The sequence below is a fragment of the Megalops cyprinoides genome, chromosome 17 (assembly GCF_013368585.1).
Source record: "Megalops cyprinoides isolate fMegCyp1 chromosome 17, fMegCyp1.pri, whole genome shotgun sequence".
Classification (NCBI taxonomy): Eukaryota; Metazoa; Chordata; class Actinopteri; order Elopiformes; family Megalopidae; genus Megalops; species Megalops cyprinoides.
The window spans coordinates 16,315,493-16,331,446 of NC_050599.1; the positions used below are offsets into that span (position 1 = coordinate 16,315,493).

Here is a 15,954-nt window from a genome sequence, read left to right on the forward strand (position 1 = left end):
CTGAGTTCACTTTGTGGTTCCTTAATCCCTGGCAAATTTAGCAAATGAGGCATAAACTCTCTGACACACGTGGCAAAGCTTTGTGGGGTGCAGGGACATGGACCCCACAGCGAGGTTTTGCATCATGCCGAGGGCTATTTCTACCCCTTATGTGACACCATAACCCCCCATTTCGCAGGTAAGGTAATACGATGCAAAAAGACAAAAGAACAGTTATCAGGAGACCAAAAAATAGGTGGATAATGATCTCTGAGCTTTCTTCCCAGCATGCTCTTCTTGTGTGGGGCTTAATCTGAGGGGTTCAAGGCCAGGTGTACTCCCCAGGGCATTGGGACCCCACAGCATGGTACTGAATGGCACGTTGAAAGATTACATATTTTGATGCCTGCATTCATTCGTGCTCACTTCAAAGCATTTCACATTAAAAAGGTCTAAGATGGTGTGCTAGTGGTAAGCGTCACAGCACACAAACCCGATAGCATGTTTTTGCAAGAAGCAGAAGCAGATTTAAAATAATTAGATAATACTGTAATAATGACCAGTGTTCACTGTATTGGTCTTTGTGTGGTTCAGTCATATTGCGGTTGTCAGACAGCATTTAGACAGTGTTTCGGTAGCCGTCAGACATCGTTAACACAGAGTTTATGCAACGTTCGGTGTTTAGACAGCGTTCGGAGAGAGGACCCATGCTGGATCCCGCTCAGCCCGTCCACCTCCGCGCGACGGGGGTCCCAGACATTAGTGCAGGGGTCAGGAGCGCGATTAGTCCCTGCTTATTCCAGTCATTATCTGTTTAAATAATCCCCTCTCCTGCGGAGCGTCCTACTGTGTGCCGGGGTGCTGTCACGGCCATTCCTCCTGGGGCTCCCCAAAGCTGAACAGATGGCATATTGGGGCCTTGTCCTCAGTCTTCTCTGCCTGCTGGAGCACAGTGGGGGGGGGGGGGGGGTGAAGAGAGCAGTGATTGGGGGCAGGGAGTACAGTTTCAGTAACACGATCTGCTTTTTACAGCCTTTGTCCACCCCCTCTGCAAGTTTGTCTTGTGCGGAGCAGTTATGTGAGATTTATCTGTGGCTCGGAAATAAGTAGGCCAGCAGGCTCGAATGGGGGAAGAGGCCCACGAACCGGTCATTTATTTACTGGCTTTCACTTTCATCTGTCTTCTTTTCCTGCCAAAGGTTTGCCTGTGGCTGTAACGCTCTTGACTGGGAGCCCCTCGACGACACACACATGTGTGTGTGTGTGTGTGTGAGCTGTTTAGCGCAAGACCAAGAGAGCGGCGACAGGGGCGGGAGGATTGCCTCTCCTCCGGGGAAGCGTCAGAGGACAGTCGGAGACGAGTCATTACATATTCATCTCACCGCGCCTCCTTTCATTTGCACAGCGTTTTACAGTCCGGACATTTTCAGAGATTCTCTCTCCCACTGTAATCTCAGAGTTACTTGATTTTAGGAAAAATAAAAATAGGATCGGGGCACATGAGGCCACAGTGTCATGATTAAAATCTAGATGCTGATATTCACTGTGGCAACAGAGACCACCGCGGTGCTGTAGCGTGTTGTTGAAATCTTAGCCAGACCATCTCTCTCCCTCCTCCTCAAGTCTTCTGTATGCGGTGGAGCACAGCATCATGTCTGCAGGCAAGGGATCACTCTCCCCCTGCCTGAAACCAGAATGAAATTAGCCCTTGATGTATATTTACTTTTCAAAGATGGGGGGGTGGGGGGGTTCTTTTGTAGGTCACCCCAACTGATTTGTATTGATTCAGACTGGAGTGATTTGGGGGGCAAATTCTGTTTGATTGAGCTTTCGGAGGGGCTGTCGGGTGCCCGGTGGGGGGAAGCCTTACAGTCTGAGTGAAGACAATCAATCGTGGTAAACACTCTTGTCCTTACTCCTGTGATCTAGAGAAACACTCCCACCTCAGACTCCTCTGTCTGCAAAGTAATGAAGATCCGTGGCCTTTTTGTTTTCCCTTTCAGAGACAGAGATGGAGGGTGGCAATCCAATTATGTGCATGATCATTCAAAACACACCCCCATCTCAATGCTGCGCTGAATGGCCCTTGTGTTTTTTTCTTCTTTTTTTAAGGGTGGTGTAGCCCATAGGGGGACTGGTTAAGATAATCTCTTGTGTTTTTGTGTGAGTACTTCAGTGAAGGTTGATTTTTGAAACATACTTTTGATTATTAATCTCATCAGATGTGAATGCATTCCTCACAGGTAATGTAAAGAACTACTTTATCTTTGAGAGTAAATTGAAAGTGCTGTTTGAGAACTTAAGGAAACAAGAAAAATGTTTTTTAGGATAAATCTGGGTTTGAATGAATAATCAACTTTTCCTGATGTGTGCCTTTTTCTTTTGGTAATTTCTAAAAATGTTGGCATGGGAAGTGCGTTTTAGTGTGCTCCATTTATGATTCATCATTTGCTGGAAAGGTCAATGATGATAGCATAAAACACTGGGAAGAATTTCAATTACATTCAGACAGAATAATTTATTTTCCCGTAGTTTAGGTATGAAAGATCAAGAACGTGTGAAAAAAAAAAGTAGCTCTTATCTCTCCCCCACGTTCTTGCTATATCCGAAAGTCAATTAACCCCCAAGACTTTAGGAGTTAGAGACAAAAAATTGGAAAAATACAAATTATTGTTAATAGATACAGACTACACGCTTTGGTGGTGTCACTTTATATAATAGAATCTGCCAGATGTTCTTTTATGTTGGAATGAAATGATGCCATGGCTCAGTATCCGTGCAATACCATCTGTAAATTGAGTTCTGCTGAGTTTGTTGGGGAAGTGCAAAGTAGAGAGTATGTTTAGCTTCATCTTAAGAAAGTGCATCAGAAGTTCTACCTTTGAAACCATCAATTTAAACGATACTAAGGTAACATTTTTAATAATTCCAGAAAGGTTCGCTGGTAATGCAACCAGCTGTTCTTACCAGGTCCATCCGAGACAGTACTTTTCTCAAGGGCAACGGTGTCCCTCGAGGGGTTTGATCGGGCAACCTCCTTTGCTCTTGGATTTGGAAGCCCAACCCACCCCACCCCCCTTGCCCTTTTCTCCTCCGATATGACGTGTCCTCGCCATGGTCCTTTGCTGTCCTTCATAATCACAGTGTCTCTGTCCTTGAGTAGGCTGTCGTCCCCTCATGTCCTCCGGAAGAGTGGCAAAGCCCAGAGGAGAGGCTGTTAATAACTGATGGGGAGGGGCGGGTTGTCAGTGCTAGTGCTCTGTGGTGAGAACAGGAAATCACCTGCAGAAGAATGGAAGGGAAAAAGGAGGCTCCACACAATGATGGTAGAGTAGAGAGAGTTCAATCCATAGTGGTTTGTGTGATGTTTACTAGGGGGACATGTATCTGAAACAGACTTAGTAACAAATCCAAAAGAAAGGACCTGCACTTAAACAGCAGCTATAATAAGTCGAAGTGTCTTTGAGAAAGCGTTATCCTTAATTTTCAGACAATGCAAACCAAAAATGCAACGACATTTCAGTCACATTTGACACAACAATCAAGCCCTGATTGAATCCAGCTGCGGTGTGCTTTGTCCTTAACTCAGAGACATCTGCTTCCGTTAAGTTAAACTGTTAAGTGTTCATGGGTTTCCCCTAGTAGGATACAAATCACCAAGCAATGTGGCAGGAATCAATCTGAGCTGGGCGAGAGCGTTGCAGGGAGGGAGTTACCTGGGAACAGCGGGATTCGAAAGGGAAACACCATTGTCTGTAATGGAATGTGTCATTTTTTACACCCAGCCAAAGACATGCCCCTCATGTGGAAGGTATGTAAAGAAGTGCAAAACACCAAAAGTAAATGCTGTTTAGCAGTTTGCAAGGGGTATTATTCTGAGCATGCTGGGGTGGAGTGGAGATGAGAGGGGGGCTTTGTTGAAGCAAAGGCAGAGCATATTGCAATGATATTGATACTAAGTGGGGCCTGCCATTTTTGAAGGGGGAAAACATTTCCTTTCCTTGCGTGAGGCCTTGATTTAAAGCTTTTATCACGAAATCTTTACAAAGGTAATTTATGCAGCTGGAGCTGTGTGTCAGAACACAAAGAGAAAAACAGGCACACATTCTGTCTTAAGTATAATTGCCTATGAGGAAAGCTAGCAAAGATTAGTTTCCATCTAAATGCAAATTTTTACCTCTCTCCCAGCATTTTGTGATACTGGATCAGGAATATATGTTCTCATAGAATATGGTGTACATGGCCTCTCAATAGATGTTATGTTGACCTCTGCTGCCGTATAAATGTATTTGTGTTTTAGAGGAGCATTTCAAGCATATGTAATACTGGATTCAAACGTTATGAAAAATCTAAAAAGATTACTGTGTGAACAAACCTGAACGCTAATGATACGATAACTGTCATTGGGACGACTTTCAAATATAAAAATAATAGATTTTTATGTTTTTTTAATAGCAAATTTCATGTCTAACTGATCAGTGCCAATTAAAAAAATAAGGCTTTAGTCGACAGGTGTACTGAGTGATAAAATGGTCTCTGGTATGACTGCTATGAAATGACATATCATTATAGCAGGGAGTTTGTGGTTTATTGTTATCGTTATGGGTGTGACCCAGTCATTGTGCTGCTTCACCCAAAATAGAGGTAGGTACGTCCCCCAGGGCAGGTGTCTGTGAACTGCTCGGATGACATGAGCTATGGTGCTGTGGTGCTGTGGTGCTGTGGTGCTGTGCTGCGTGACTCGTACGGTGTGTGTGAGTGTATCTGAGGTGTACATTCATCTCATTTCAGCACTAGTGCACAAGTGCAGGGGTTATTGCAGAGTTGCGACTAATATACAGTTGGTGATTAAAAAATGGCATTGTGTATAAAGTGGAAAAACCATTAGAACATAAAAATGCAAACAGCAGAACATAATGGAACAAACCCTATAGGGAAAATATGTTCATTAAAACTTAAACTAAGTGTCACCCGTCACTTGCAGACTGCATTTATCAAGGGGGCTTTTTGTGTTTGTTGCACCCACAGTATGCAGAAAGACATAGATTGCATACTCACCCAGTCTGCAAGTGACGGGTGACACTTAGCATTTAGCTTCTCTGTAAGAATGATTTTAGTGAGAAGCTGAATGCATGCAGGTGCATCGGTGCTGGGCTGTGCTAGCCAGCACACCGACCATCGTCTGCTCTCCTCAATCAGTGGCCGGTGTTCTAACCATTTGCTCCCGCAGCAAGTGGCAATGCATGCAGCATTGCATTGCAAAGCTAGCTCATTGCCATGCTGACACGTGTTTTATCAAAATTTTTTCATCTGTGATGGGTGTATTTGATTATGTAAAGGGACATCACCATGCAGCGATTTGCCAGATGAATGTGTTGCCGTGGTCTCAAGGCCCAGACACTTCCTACCTTTCAAACCCACCCACGTTTCAGCCCTCAAAGCCGTAGAGGGGTTCAGAAGTGCTTATTGACGTGAAGCGCTTGTAGAACATCCATTTCTGAAGGTGAATGGTTACCTTAAATGGAGGGTTTAAGCAAAATCGATATTTTATTTGCTGAGCTTTTTCATTAGCACATTTCAAGCACATTTCAAGCTATCCAGCTGTGTTTTTTTAAGTGCTGGAGCATTTGTCCCCTTTTGAGCACTCAAACATTAGAGTCCTCATGCTCGCCCCACTCCTAATGTGATCTACTGTTATTTTACACTGCTTCATCACTCTCTGGTGAACATGAATGTGTTTAAAAAACTGTTACAACAAAGCATATCACAAAACATTCTTAACCATCTAATCTGGTATTTTACTTGTGACACTAGTATATATATCTGTGTGTTCACAAATTAAATACATGCATAAGATTGATTGAGAGATGGCTGGCGGATTGCATGCAGTGGAAGTTATCACACTTTTAATAATCTACATGAAACATCAGTGCCACTGTGTCTTTACCTTGTGTTTTTGACTCAGTGAGAAGGTATGAAAAATATCCTGGTTTAAAAAAAAATGAAAGCTGCATTATTAAAAATACCCAACAAAATCTTATAGTGTTTTCAAACATGTTTATGGTGTTGGCCTCATGCCAAAATCAGAGGGATCATCTACCCAAGTCTATTGGAAGCGTAATTTAATGGCTGTATTGGAGCTGAATTATAATTGGGTCTGTGAAAAATGCGTACGCTGAGGTGATTATTTGTTGCTCTTTATTGGTCTAGAACATAATATGGTTCTGGTAATTACTGTCATTACTTTGTGCTACACACGGCGATCCTCACTGCGAAGGCCTGTATTAAAATAGTCTCTATGAGAAAGAAATAGCCCATCTTGTGGAGTGCTGGTTGGATGGAGAGCACCCAGACTGCAGGGGATCGGTGCAATCAGATAACAGTGTTATCATGGCATTAACCGTCACTTGTTATTTGCTGAGGCCACGAAGAGTTGGAAAACTAATTACACTTCAATTAATATCTAACTACATCAGGGACCTCATATTATATTGTATCACATTTCATGACATAGACAAAAAAAATGTACAAAAATGATTTGTTCAGTTGTGTGGTTGGAAAGATAATCGTTGTAATGTATCATTGACCATGTATGTTTAATTCATACAAATAAGCAAAGCTCCAGTCAAAATGATAATTACATGATAGTTGATACATGCAATTAATGAATTACTCCTGTAAATTAGCAAATTGATTCTCAACCACTTTCTGATGAAGGCATTGACTGATTGAAACAGTACTGCTTGTGTAGGAGAAGATGCTATTACATAGTCAATCGATTATTTTTGACCTTGACAGTGTTTGCATGTGTAGGTTTTCATGTGTGCATGTGTGTGCATATATGGGTAGTGTGTGTATGTGCTTGTGTGTGAATATGTTTGCATGCATGTCAGTGAGTGTGTATGTGTGTATGTGTAGTGTATAAGAATGCAATGGTTGTTTTGCCTTGGGCAATGTGTGTGGAGTGTGTGTGTGCAATGTGTGTGTGCAGTACCTGTGTGTGCAGTGCATGTGCAGTGTGTGTGTGCCTGTGTGTATGTGTGTGTGTGTGTGTATGCGCCTGTGTGTGTGTGTGTGTGTGTGTGTGTGTGTGTGCGCGTGTGCGCCTGTGTGTGTGTGTGTGTGCTCCTGTGTGTGTGTGTGTGCTCCTGTGTGTGTGTGTGTGTGTGTGTGCTCCTGTGTGTGTGTGTGTGTGTGTGTGTGTGTGTGTGCTCCTGTGTGTGTGTGTGTGTGTGTGTGTGCTCCTGTGTGTGTGTGTGTGTGCTCCTGTGTGTGTGTGTGTGTGTGTGTGTGCGCGTGCAGCGCAGGCAGCAGAGGCAGTGCTGAAGCTGACTGTTATGACCCTCAGAACACACGCCTGTCCCAGGCTGCTTACTGGCCGGTGTGACAGCTCACTCTCTGGCCTGCTGGGTCTCAGGGTCTCTCAGCCCCTCCTCATCTCCGTCTCATAAACCTGGCAGCGCCCTCAGCGCTCACGCCCAGCCAGACAGAGTCACAGCTCCCGCCGAGACGAGGGGAGACGCTCTGGCTGGTCTCTGCTCACCCTCACACACTGCAGTGTGTCAGACAGGAAACGCAGACAGCAGTCAGAGGAAGCTCTATCTCCCTGACCACCTGTTGAAGAATGAGAGGAAGCCAAGCAGCATATCACAATGGATAGGACAGAGTATTTACAAAAATCTGCCCAAATATAAAGGATTTTTGGACAGGAAGTAGATGTAGGACAATGCTCTATTGTTACTGGGTGTGAAGCTTTGAGGAGCTGGGGTGCTGTACATGTCAGAAAGGGAATTGTTTTGAAGGTTTAGGGACAAACCTGCCTCTAGGTCCATGACTGATACCCCATAAACACAAAAAAGTGAATATCTTCATTCTCATCCAAAGGAAGTGACTGGTTATATTCTATCTGCATTATAATCCTTTTCTGTAATGTAGCTGTGATTTAATGGTTTCCTGTTTCTGTGATAACTATGTATCATTTTTGCTACAGTTGTCTGTCTCTGTCTGTACAGTAACTGTACTATAGCCAGAGACATGGAAATCTTTGTGGAGCAACAAGAGCACAGGTATTTTCCTGTGTCTGCCTGTGCAGTGGCTGTGCTGTTGCTGAAATGCAGCGGGGTTTACTGGCTCTGGCTGGGTTCCGCTGTGCTGAAATGATTCTCCTCTCCGCAGGGAACTGCTCCTGACTCTTGCCCTCGGCCAGGTCCTGTCACTGCTCATCTGCGGGATTGGCCTGACGAGCAAGTACCTGGCAGACGACTTCCACGCCAACACACCTGTGTTTCAGAGCTTTCTCAACTACATCCTGCTGTTCCTCGTCTACACCACCACGCTCGCAGTGAGACAAGGTACGCCCGCTGCCCCGAAACCGCCTCGGGGTGGACAGTGCCACATTCTAAACCTGGGGTACCTAGTTCATGTACCAATTTCCAACAGCAGATAGAAGAACATGAAAATAGAGAGAATACTTTTAGCCTCTCACACCAATTGCATACAGTTGCCTTAGTGCACATAGATTTGACCAATACATGTGAGATTTTATAGATTTTTATACATAATACAAGTCAGATGTTTCACATGTACCATACTGTATGTCCTATAGAGGTATATCAGATGTACACGGAAATGCAGCTTTGAATGCACCTTCACACAGAAGTTTGTTATGTATTTTGCCTCGTAAATGCCTTTTTTTTTTTGCTAATGATTGAATACAAACTTAAATTGTCATTCCTGGAATGGAACTGTCAGTCTGAAGCCAGAAAAAGGCTGTCTTTCATCTCTCGGCATGACCTTGCAGGATTCATACAATACGAAGACTTTCCGAAGCTAACAGCAGGATGCTAAGAATAAGATTGTGATATCTGTTATATTGTTCCTCGAGCAAGAGGCTGCAGTGAAATGTTAACAGAAACAGAACACAAACAGCTGCAGTCTGATACAGAAATATACTCCCCTTTGAAAGTGACCTGGAATAACAATTATGAATAATTTGAGCATGCATATACCTTTATGAGTGCCTGCTGGATGTAATGAATTTTGAATTTAATTTTTGGGGAAAGTGTAGAAAGGAAATGTCACATGGTCTCAAACAGGTTTGATATGGAGCGGAGTGGACTTTACATTTTTGAAGAACGAATGGCTACTTGTCCTCATTATTATGTAATTGGAATTGTCCTTATGATCTTGTAAATTGTGGTTTGATGAGTCGTTCAGCCTGCTCCAGCACTGGTGATGGTGGAAGGGGGTTGAGGTTCGGTTGGAATTAGCAAACAGAGGGCTGACATTCCACTGCATGTTTTTTTTCCCCAGCTTTCTCACAGATAAATTGACTTCTGATTTTTTCCTTCAAGAAACCTCAGGAATAAATCTTATGACAAAGTACTTGAACAGATGTGACGGTGGCTTACAGTCAAAAATAAGAACATAAGAGCGGCATTATATAAATCCGGCTGAAGAGCGTTGGATGGCTGTGTAAACACTGCTCCTTTCTGTTCTGACAGGTCTTTCTGAAGGAAGGTTTTTTTTCGAGAACATCTTGTAAAGAGGACTATTCTTGGCTGCTCTGTCTGGGCCTTTTAAGGTGTGACGTGGTCTCTGGTGAATTCGCCCTGACAAGTGTCTGATATCATTGCTCCGTTGATCAGAAGGTGTCTGCTCCACTGCACTCCTCCGCTGCTCAAGATAATTGTTGCTGTTGTCCCAGAGTGTTAAATGAGCTGGACTCATCATGGGCTGAACATGCGAAGGACCTGTGTGTTCTCAAAGTTAGCATTTGCTATTGTCATCACAGTCCTTGCGTCCTCATCAGCCAATTTACTTGACAAAAAAGGGTGATGCATGAGAGGTAACCACTCTGTAATGAGGAGCTATTCATCTTACCATTGAAGTTTTTGTTCCACTTAGTCAGTATGCAATGGAGTGAGTGGTCTTTAAAGTGCAGTCTGCTGTGCTTCTGTGTTGCGCTCTCAGAGACTGCGCTCGCCGTGGTTCTTTATAAACAGCTTCTACAATGATGCCTTATTAATGTGTCAGGTGTGAATATGGAGAAAAATGAGCTCGGTGTAAATGAGGGTGTACCTCAGTTGTTCAAATATGATATATGTCTTTATGATTCATGAATACTTATGCAGTTTTTTGTGTATTTCTGTAACTGTGGTTGCTTCTGGTTGCTTCCCTAAAATTATTTGTAGCTCATTGTAGGTATGCTGTGGCCCTTTCTCTCAAATATAGAAAAACAATCCCACATTTTTCTCTTCAGTATCCATCTTGCTGTGTTAAATATTCAGTGGCAAAAATGTCCGGTTACAATTAAGATAAATATTAAGATTACATTCTCAAATTAGTGTTATCTCTGTTAGTTCATTGTGTCTCTGTGCACCCTCTCTTAATTATATGTGTTACTTTTTTTTCTCAAATGTGTTTGGATCAGAAATAGAAGCCACAGGGGAGGGGGTGGCTGACCTATATTTTTTTAATCGGACAAATCGGTTGTTTGCTAAAAGATGAACCCGCTGATGTTAATGTGCAAGTGAACTCATTATCTCAGAACAAGCTGTTCAGCGGGAGTTCAGGCTGCCTTTGCCAAATCAGGTCCTTCTCTCATCGTACTCCCGGAGACTAAAGCTTGCCATTTTGGAACAGCGGGGAATACGGACATGTGCAAAATAAACATGATTGGTTGAATTCCATCCTGGACTGGCTCTGTCGGCTGAGAAGCTGTCAGTTGGACCTTAATCATGCTGAGCCAGCCCAGAATCAGCCCTCCAAATAGGGGCCTGGTCGCTTGATGTGTTGCTCACAGTTTTTTTTTTTTTGTTTTTCTTTCTGCATTCAGTAAATTTGAATGCAAGAACAAATTCATCCAATGTTCCCACTGCTGTGAAGAATTCAAATTAATTTATAGCTGATATAATTGTTAATTTACTTAGCAGATGCTCTTATTCAGATGGGGAGTATAATATATGTGATATAAGCACTTCTGGTTATAAATGTATGTGAAATTACCAGATTTTTGCAGCTCTGGAGGACTGCGTAGACTTTAGTGTTCTGTCTTGTTGGACATTGTAAAATGGAGCCAGAGTTTACACATAGATAGTTTAACCTTGGGATATACTGATATTATTGCATTTAAAAACCTCTTGACTACTAAAATGTGAAATGGAGTAAAAGCCTCTCAGTCTCTTCCCAGTGCTCTGTTGGGTGTCCTGACCCCCTCCTTTGGCTCAGATTCTAATTAAACCATGCCAGGGTTGAACTGGGGTCAGCAGGGGCCAGGAGCACCGGGGCGGAGGGCAGACGGTTAGGGGGAGTTGGCAGACCCCAAGGGATTTCAGAGGCTCAACATGATTATTCATATTAATACCCTGAGAAAGTTATTAATTGCTCTGCAATTATGCCGATGCCTGATAGGAATGTTTGAGGCTAGAACATCAGTGACCTGCCTTACATTATTAAAAGGGTAAAAATATAGCTATTACTGAGTAATATGATTTAATAATGGTCATGGACACTAAATATACTCGCATCTAGAGCATTTAGTTCCAGCCATGGACACTAGAAAAATCAAGCTAGCCTAACGCTGCGATTTGGGGTTTTTTGTCAAGAGTTCACATACATGCTCTGTAGTCTTACTGGTACAAATGTTTTACACTGTATCCTGCTTTGTTCACAAAATGGCGCTGAAGACATCATGTCACATATTGACTTGCACAGTCATGTGATCGCTACGGGAGCGAAAGTATTCTCTCCTGGGATTCTCTCTCCCAATGTGGTGAACACGGAATGCAGCAGGGTGAATGTGGCCCTCTATCAAAAAGCCCCATCTGTTCCTCTGTGGGCTGGCAGGCAGTCCGTCCTCCGACACAACAGCAGCTCCTGGCATACGTCTCACTCCCCCTCCGCCATTGTTTTAGCGTTCAAAGACAAATGGAACCTAATGCCAGCATTCTAGTGACCGGTCTGTCAGAGCTGGGATTGGGGGGGGGGGGGGGGTTTAGTGTTTGCCAGGTGGAGCAGGTCCAAGAGAATCGCGCAGACTGCCATAACGGTCACAGTTACTGAAAGCTGAAAGCTGTGGAGAATGGAGCACGCGCGAGGCTGAGAGTGTGCAGAAGCACCTTATCTGATTCCGTTACTGTGGTCTGTGCTTTCAGACTCGCCCGTGCCGGGGTGAGAGTGAGAGATCCAATCTGCCGCTCAGCTCTCTGAAGCTTTCTTTTCACGTCCACTGCGATTGGTTTACCTGTCACTGAGGAACCAACAGGAGGGCTTTTGGTGGGATGAGATAAGACAGTTGTCAGAAGATAAACAGAGAAAGCAAGCAAGCTTCTCCATTAATTACAAAAGATGTGACCCTAATATACTTTTTTGCTTCAGGCGTTAGGCTTTTTTACTTTGGTGCTTGTTATTATAACTGTAAGGGAAGTTTCCTTCAAGTGAAAATAAATAATTGTCTTCAAAGTGATTCTGTGTGTATTGATTTTGTTGAGTACAGTGTTGCCTCTGAGACCCAAGCAGCTTTGAAAGACTTCACTGCCGTCCGTTGATGGAGAATGAAGTCGGTTCGGATGGACGTGAGATGCCGAGGAGTTTTCTCTTCTTTTTTGATCTAAATTCTGTCAGCCGAATGTATTGACAGTGAATTTAAAAGCAGCATCCTTGTATTTTGCTTTGAGGAAAGGAAGAAGGGAATTATTAAAAATAATGAAATTATGATCTGTGTGGAGTTAATGTCCTTTGGGGGTTTGTTTTCTTTCTGGTATAATTCTGGTTTATTTTCTTTGGTACACCTTAAAGTATAACCACGCTGACCACGCAAGTGAATAATTTGGTTTCAGCTGAGTAATTCCCAGCTGGAAATGCCTGTATTGTGTAGTAGTATTTCATCTCACAGACATTTTGACAGAATTTGCCTTTTCACAAGTACAATACTGGTAAAGAAAACACATACATCCAAACATATTTGAGTGAGTAATCCAACATTATGACATGTACAATCTTGTGTAAAGTCCTTTTTTGTGGCTGTGTTTTTCAGTTGACTTTTTGCCATTCAGTGGTGCTGTTTTCATTATGCTCAATTAGACTGAATGCAGATGCATGTGGGAAGCTTTCGTTATCTTGACCGGCGGGGTCACAGTGCAGTGAGTTCCTGTCTGTGGTGCAGTGAGTTCCTGTCTGCTCTGTGGAGAAACTGGCACACAAGTCTCTGCTCCTCACTATCTTTACTGGTATCTCCCCCTCCAGAGCTGAAGGTACATTGTAAGGTCAATGCCTTTGTCCTCGTACTCAGTGATTGCTTGTGAAAGCTTTTTTTCATTACTTCCTAACAGGGAGTCTGGGGCATTCAGTTCCATTGACCTCAGTTTATTATTCGCTTTGTCTGTGGTGTCTGGGGTAACCGGTGGCCGTTGCCTGTGTTGGGTAAACCTTCACCCTGACCAGCGTCCACTTGTCCGTCTCGTGCGATGGAGGATTGAGTTCTTCAGCGGTGGTCAGATAATCAATAATGCAGTGCTGGTGGAGCAGCTTAAAGTATGTGCAATCCATTTGCGCTGACTGCTGTGTGCACAGGCGTCTCACAGCCACCCCTAGAGTGTTTGTACAGAACACTAATACACCATTGAAAATTGGACAGGCTTATTATTAATAACAAGCTTTGTGTAGCTTATTGTCCCATTAGAGCTCTGTGATAACGCTGGGTGTGTGTTTTTTAAGAGGATTACACATGGGCTGGTTTACCTGCTAATAGTCATTTTTGTGGCAATGCGATTGGAAAAGGGCGGTATGCTGCGACATATTTCTTCTCTTTTCAGTGATATCACACTTTCTTTCCACACCTCTGTTTACTGTTTTCTAAAAGCAGGCTGTTATTGGAGTTGCAATAACACATCCTTTTAGACAAATTGCTTCCAACGTTGTAGAGGTTTTAGAAATCTTCTCATAATAGCCTCCTGGAAGACTAGAACACATTTTCCCTGGGGTCTTTGTACTATCAATACAAGGTAAAACATAATTGCTTGAAGTGGGTGCGCAGCTGTGATAATCCCCTCATTATTTATTCATCTGGCTTTTATCCAAAGTGACTAATACATTCTGGAACTCATTTCTTTGGCTTTGCTTGACTGATGCGTCCCAGGTGAGTCGCCTCGCTCAAGGGTACCGCTGCAACCCTCCAGTCACGCTCCCTCCTCCAGAAAGGCGAGAGAGAGGACGCCCTCGTGTTCAACACACGAAACGGGAAGCGGAGTTTGGCGTGGCACCATCACGGGTTACTTGTGCTTTTTTTTTTTCTTCTGCGCCACGCTGTGTTTGAACAGTGATTGAGTGTGTTTACTTACCCAGCAAAGAGCAAAGTGTTGATTAAGTGGGACTCCAGTGTTTTCGAATGATGTTGTGGGCAGGCCAGTCCTTCCAAGGGTCTGAGAAGCCCGGTGGCTCGATGTCGCGGCAGGCCCTCCCAGAACAATAAATCACGCTTTCGCGCTTCGGCGAAAGTCTTTAACCTTGGGTGACGCGGAAGCTGCAGAGTAAGCAACTCAAAATCAACGTCAGTTTCCTCATGGTATGGACCTCTTTTTTTCCATAGCAGTTTTGGTTGAGTTCTCATGAAATGCCAGGGGCTGAAATCAATAGCTTATCCACCAGATTAAAACAGGGAGAGGAAGATTTCTTAATTGGCAGGACAGACAGCCCTGGCTGCCATAACTCATCTGATGTGTGGGAATGTTATTACTCTGAGAATGAAGTCGCGGGCCATCACTGCAGGGGCAAACCCTCAATTACACGGGGTGAGCGGGGGTTGGAGGGTTACAGGTCTGGGTGTTCGTCCCCTGATTATGTGGGGTTCACAGTGTGGAGGGGATGGGTGTGGGTTTTTGCATCTTGATTATGCGGGGTGGAGGGGTTTTTTTAGGGGGTGGGGGTGGGTGTGGGTATTCGCCTCCTTTCTCCCCTGCAGCTGTGCTCCTCAGAGTTCTGGCCTCATGTCAGGCTTTTTTTCATTTTCACCTTCAGTTCTCTTCCAGTTCTGTGTAACTCAGCACCTGTGGCCAAGTCCCCCCCCCGGCTCTCTCTCCCCCCTCCCCTCCCCTCCCCATCCTTATACAACAAGGTGGGGGATTTGTGTGGTGAGCGCTATCTGAAAAATAATGTTGTGTGTTGGGCTGTTGATATGGGACCTGTTTTCAGCGTTAGTGGGAGATTTCATCAGATCATAGGTGGGCACCTTCTGTTGCAAAGCACTCCTCGAGCTACATCATGCATCCATCTTTTTGGCCCTTGTTCTGTAACAAGCTTGTGGGCTTAACCTGTCTGCTCTAGTAGTGTCTTGGTCCTCCCGTAGATGTCTCTGTAATGAGGCACACTTTATTTAGGGGCATTTGTGGGTTTAGGAAGATAAAAGGATAAGCACTGAATTCTCTTATCCTGTTAGGTATTAAATATTTATACCATGTTGTAAATGTATTCTGAGTGGTGGAGGAGAAGCACAGTGGTTCAGAAGTTGGACTTGTTGCAGGTCCAATGCCAGTGTGAGCTTTCCAGTTGATGTTTTACCCCTGAGCAAGGTAAACTGCCTCAGCAAATCTCAAGCTGTATAAATGCAACACAAACATGTAAGCTGTGCAAGTCACTGTGGATGAGGGTATCTGCCAAGGAGAGATAGTGCTTTAAAATTTTAGATGATTCAAAATACATTATAATCTATTGCACAGCTTAAATATAGATATATTTAGAAATGCAGAACACGTGTTTCAAACATATTAATTAACTATATGCAAATGTATATCTGCTAACGAATAAAGGAAGAGCACTGAATGGAAATTGCTTTTATTGCTTTATGTCATATCACGCATGGTAAAAGTACCCTTTCAACACAGGTCCTCGGTTTCTGCAGAAACGAAGTACAAATTTCATGAACAAAAAAGACCATTTGGCATCTGACTTCTGAACTATTGTTTCAGCGAGGTAATTGCA

The 15,954-nt window shown here is 43.6% G+C and overlaps 1 protein-coding gene across 1 annotated transcript in view; it reads left to right on the top strand.

Annotated features, from left to right (window-relative positions):
• Positions 1-15,954, top strand: part of slc35f1 (solute carrier family 35 member F1) — a 68,508-nt gene that overhangs the window by 21,626 nt on the left and 30,928 nt on the right. Inside the window, exon 2 of the mRNA XM_036550621.1 lies at positions 8,155-8,330. Coding sequence (XP_036406514.1) covers positions 8,155-8,330 — 176 coding nt within the window. The remainder of the gene's footprint in view (positions 1-8,154; positions 8,331-15,954) is intronic.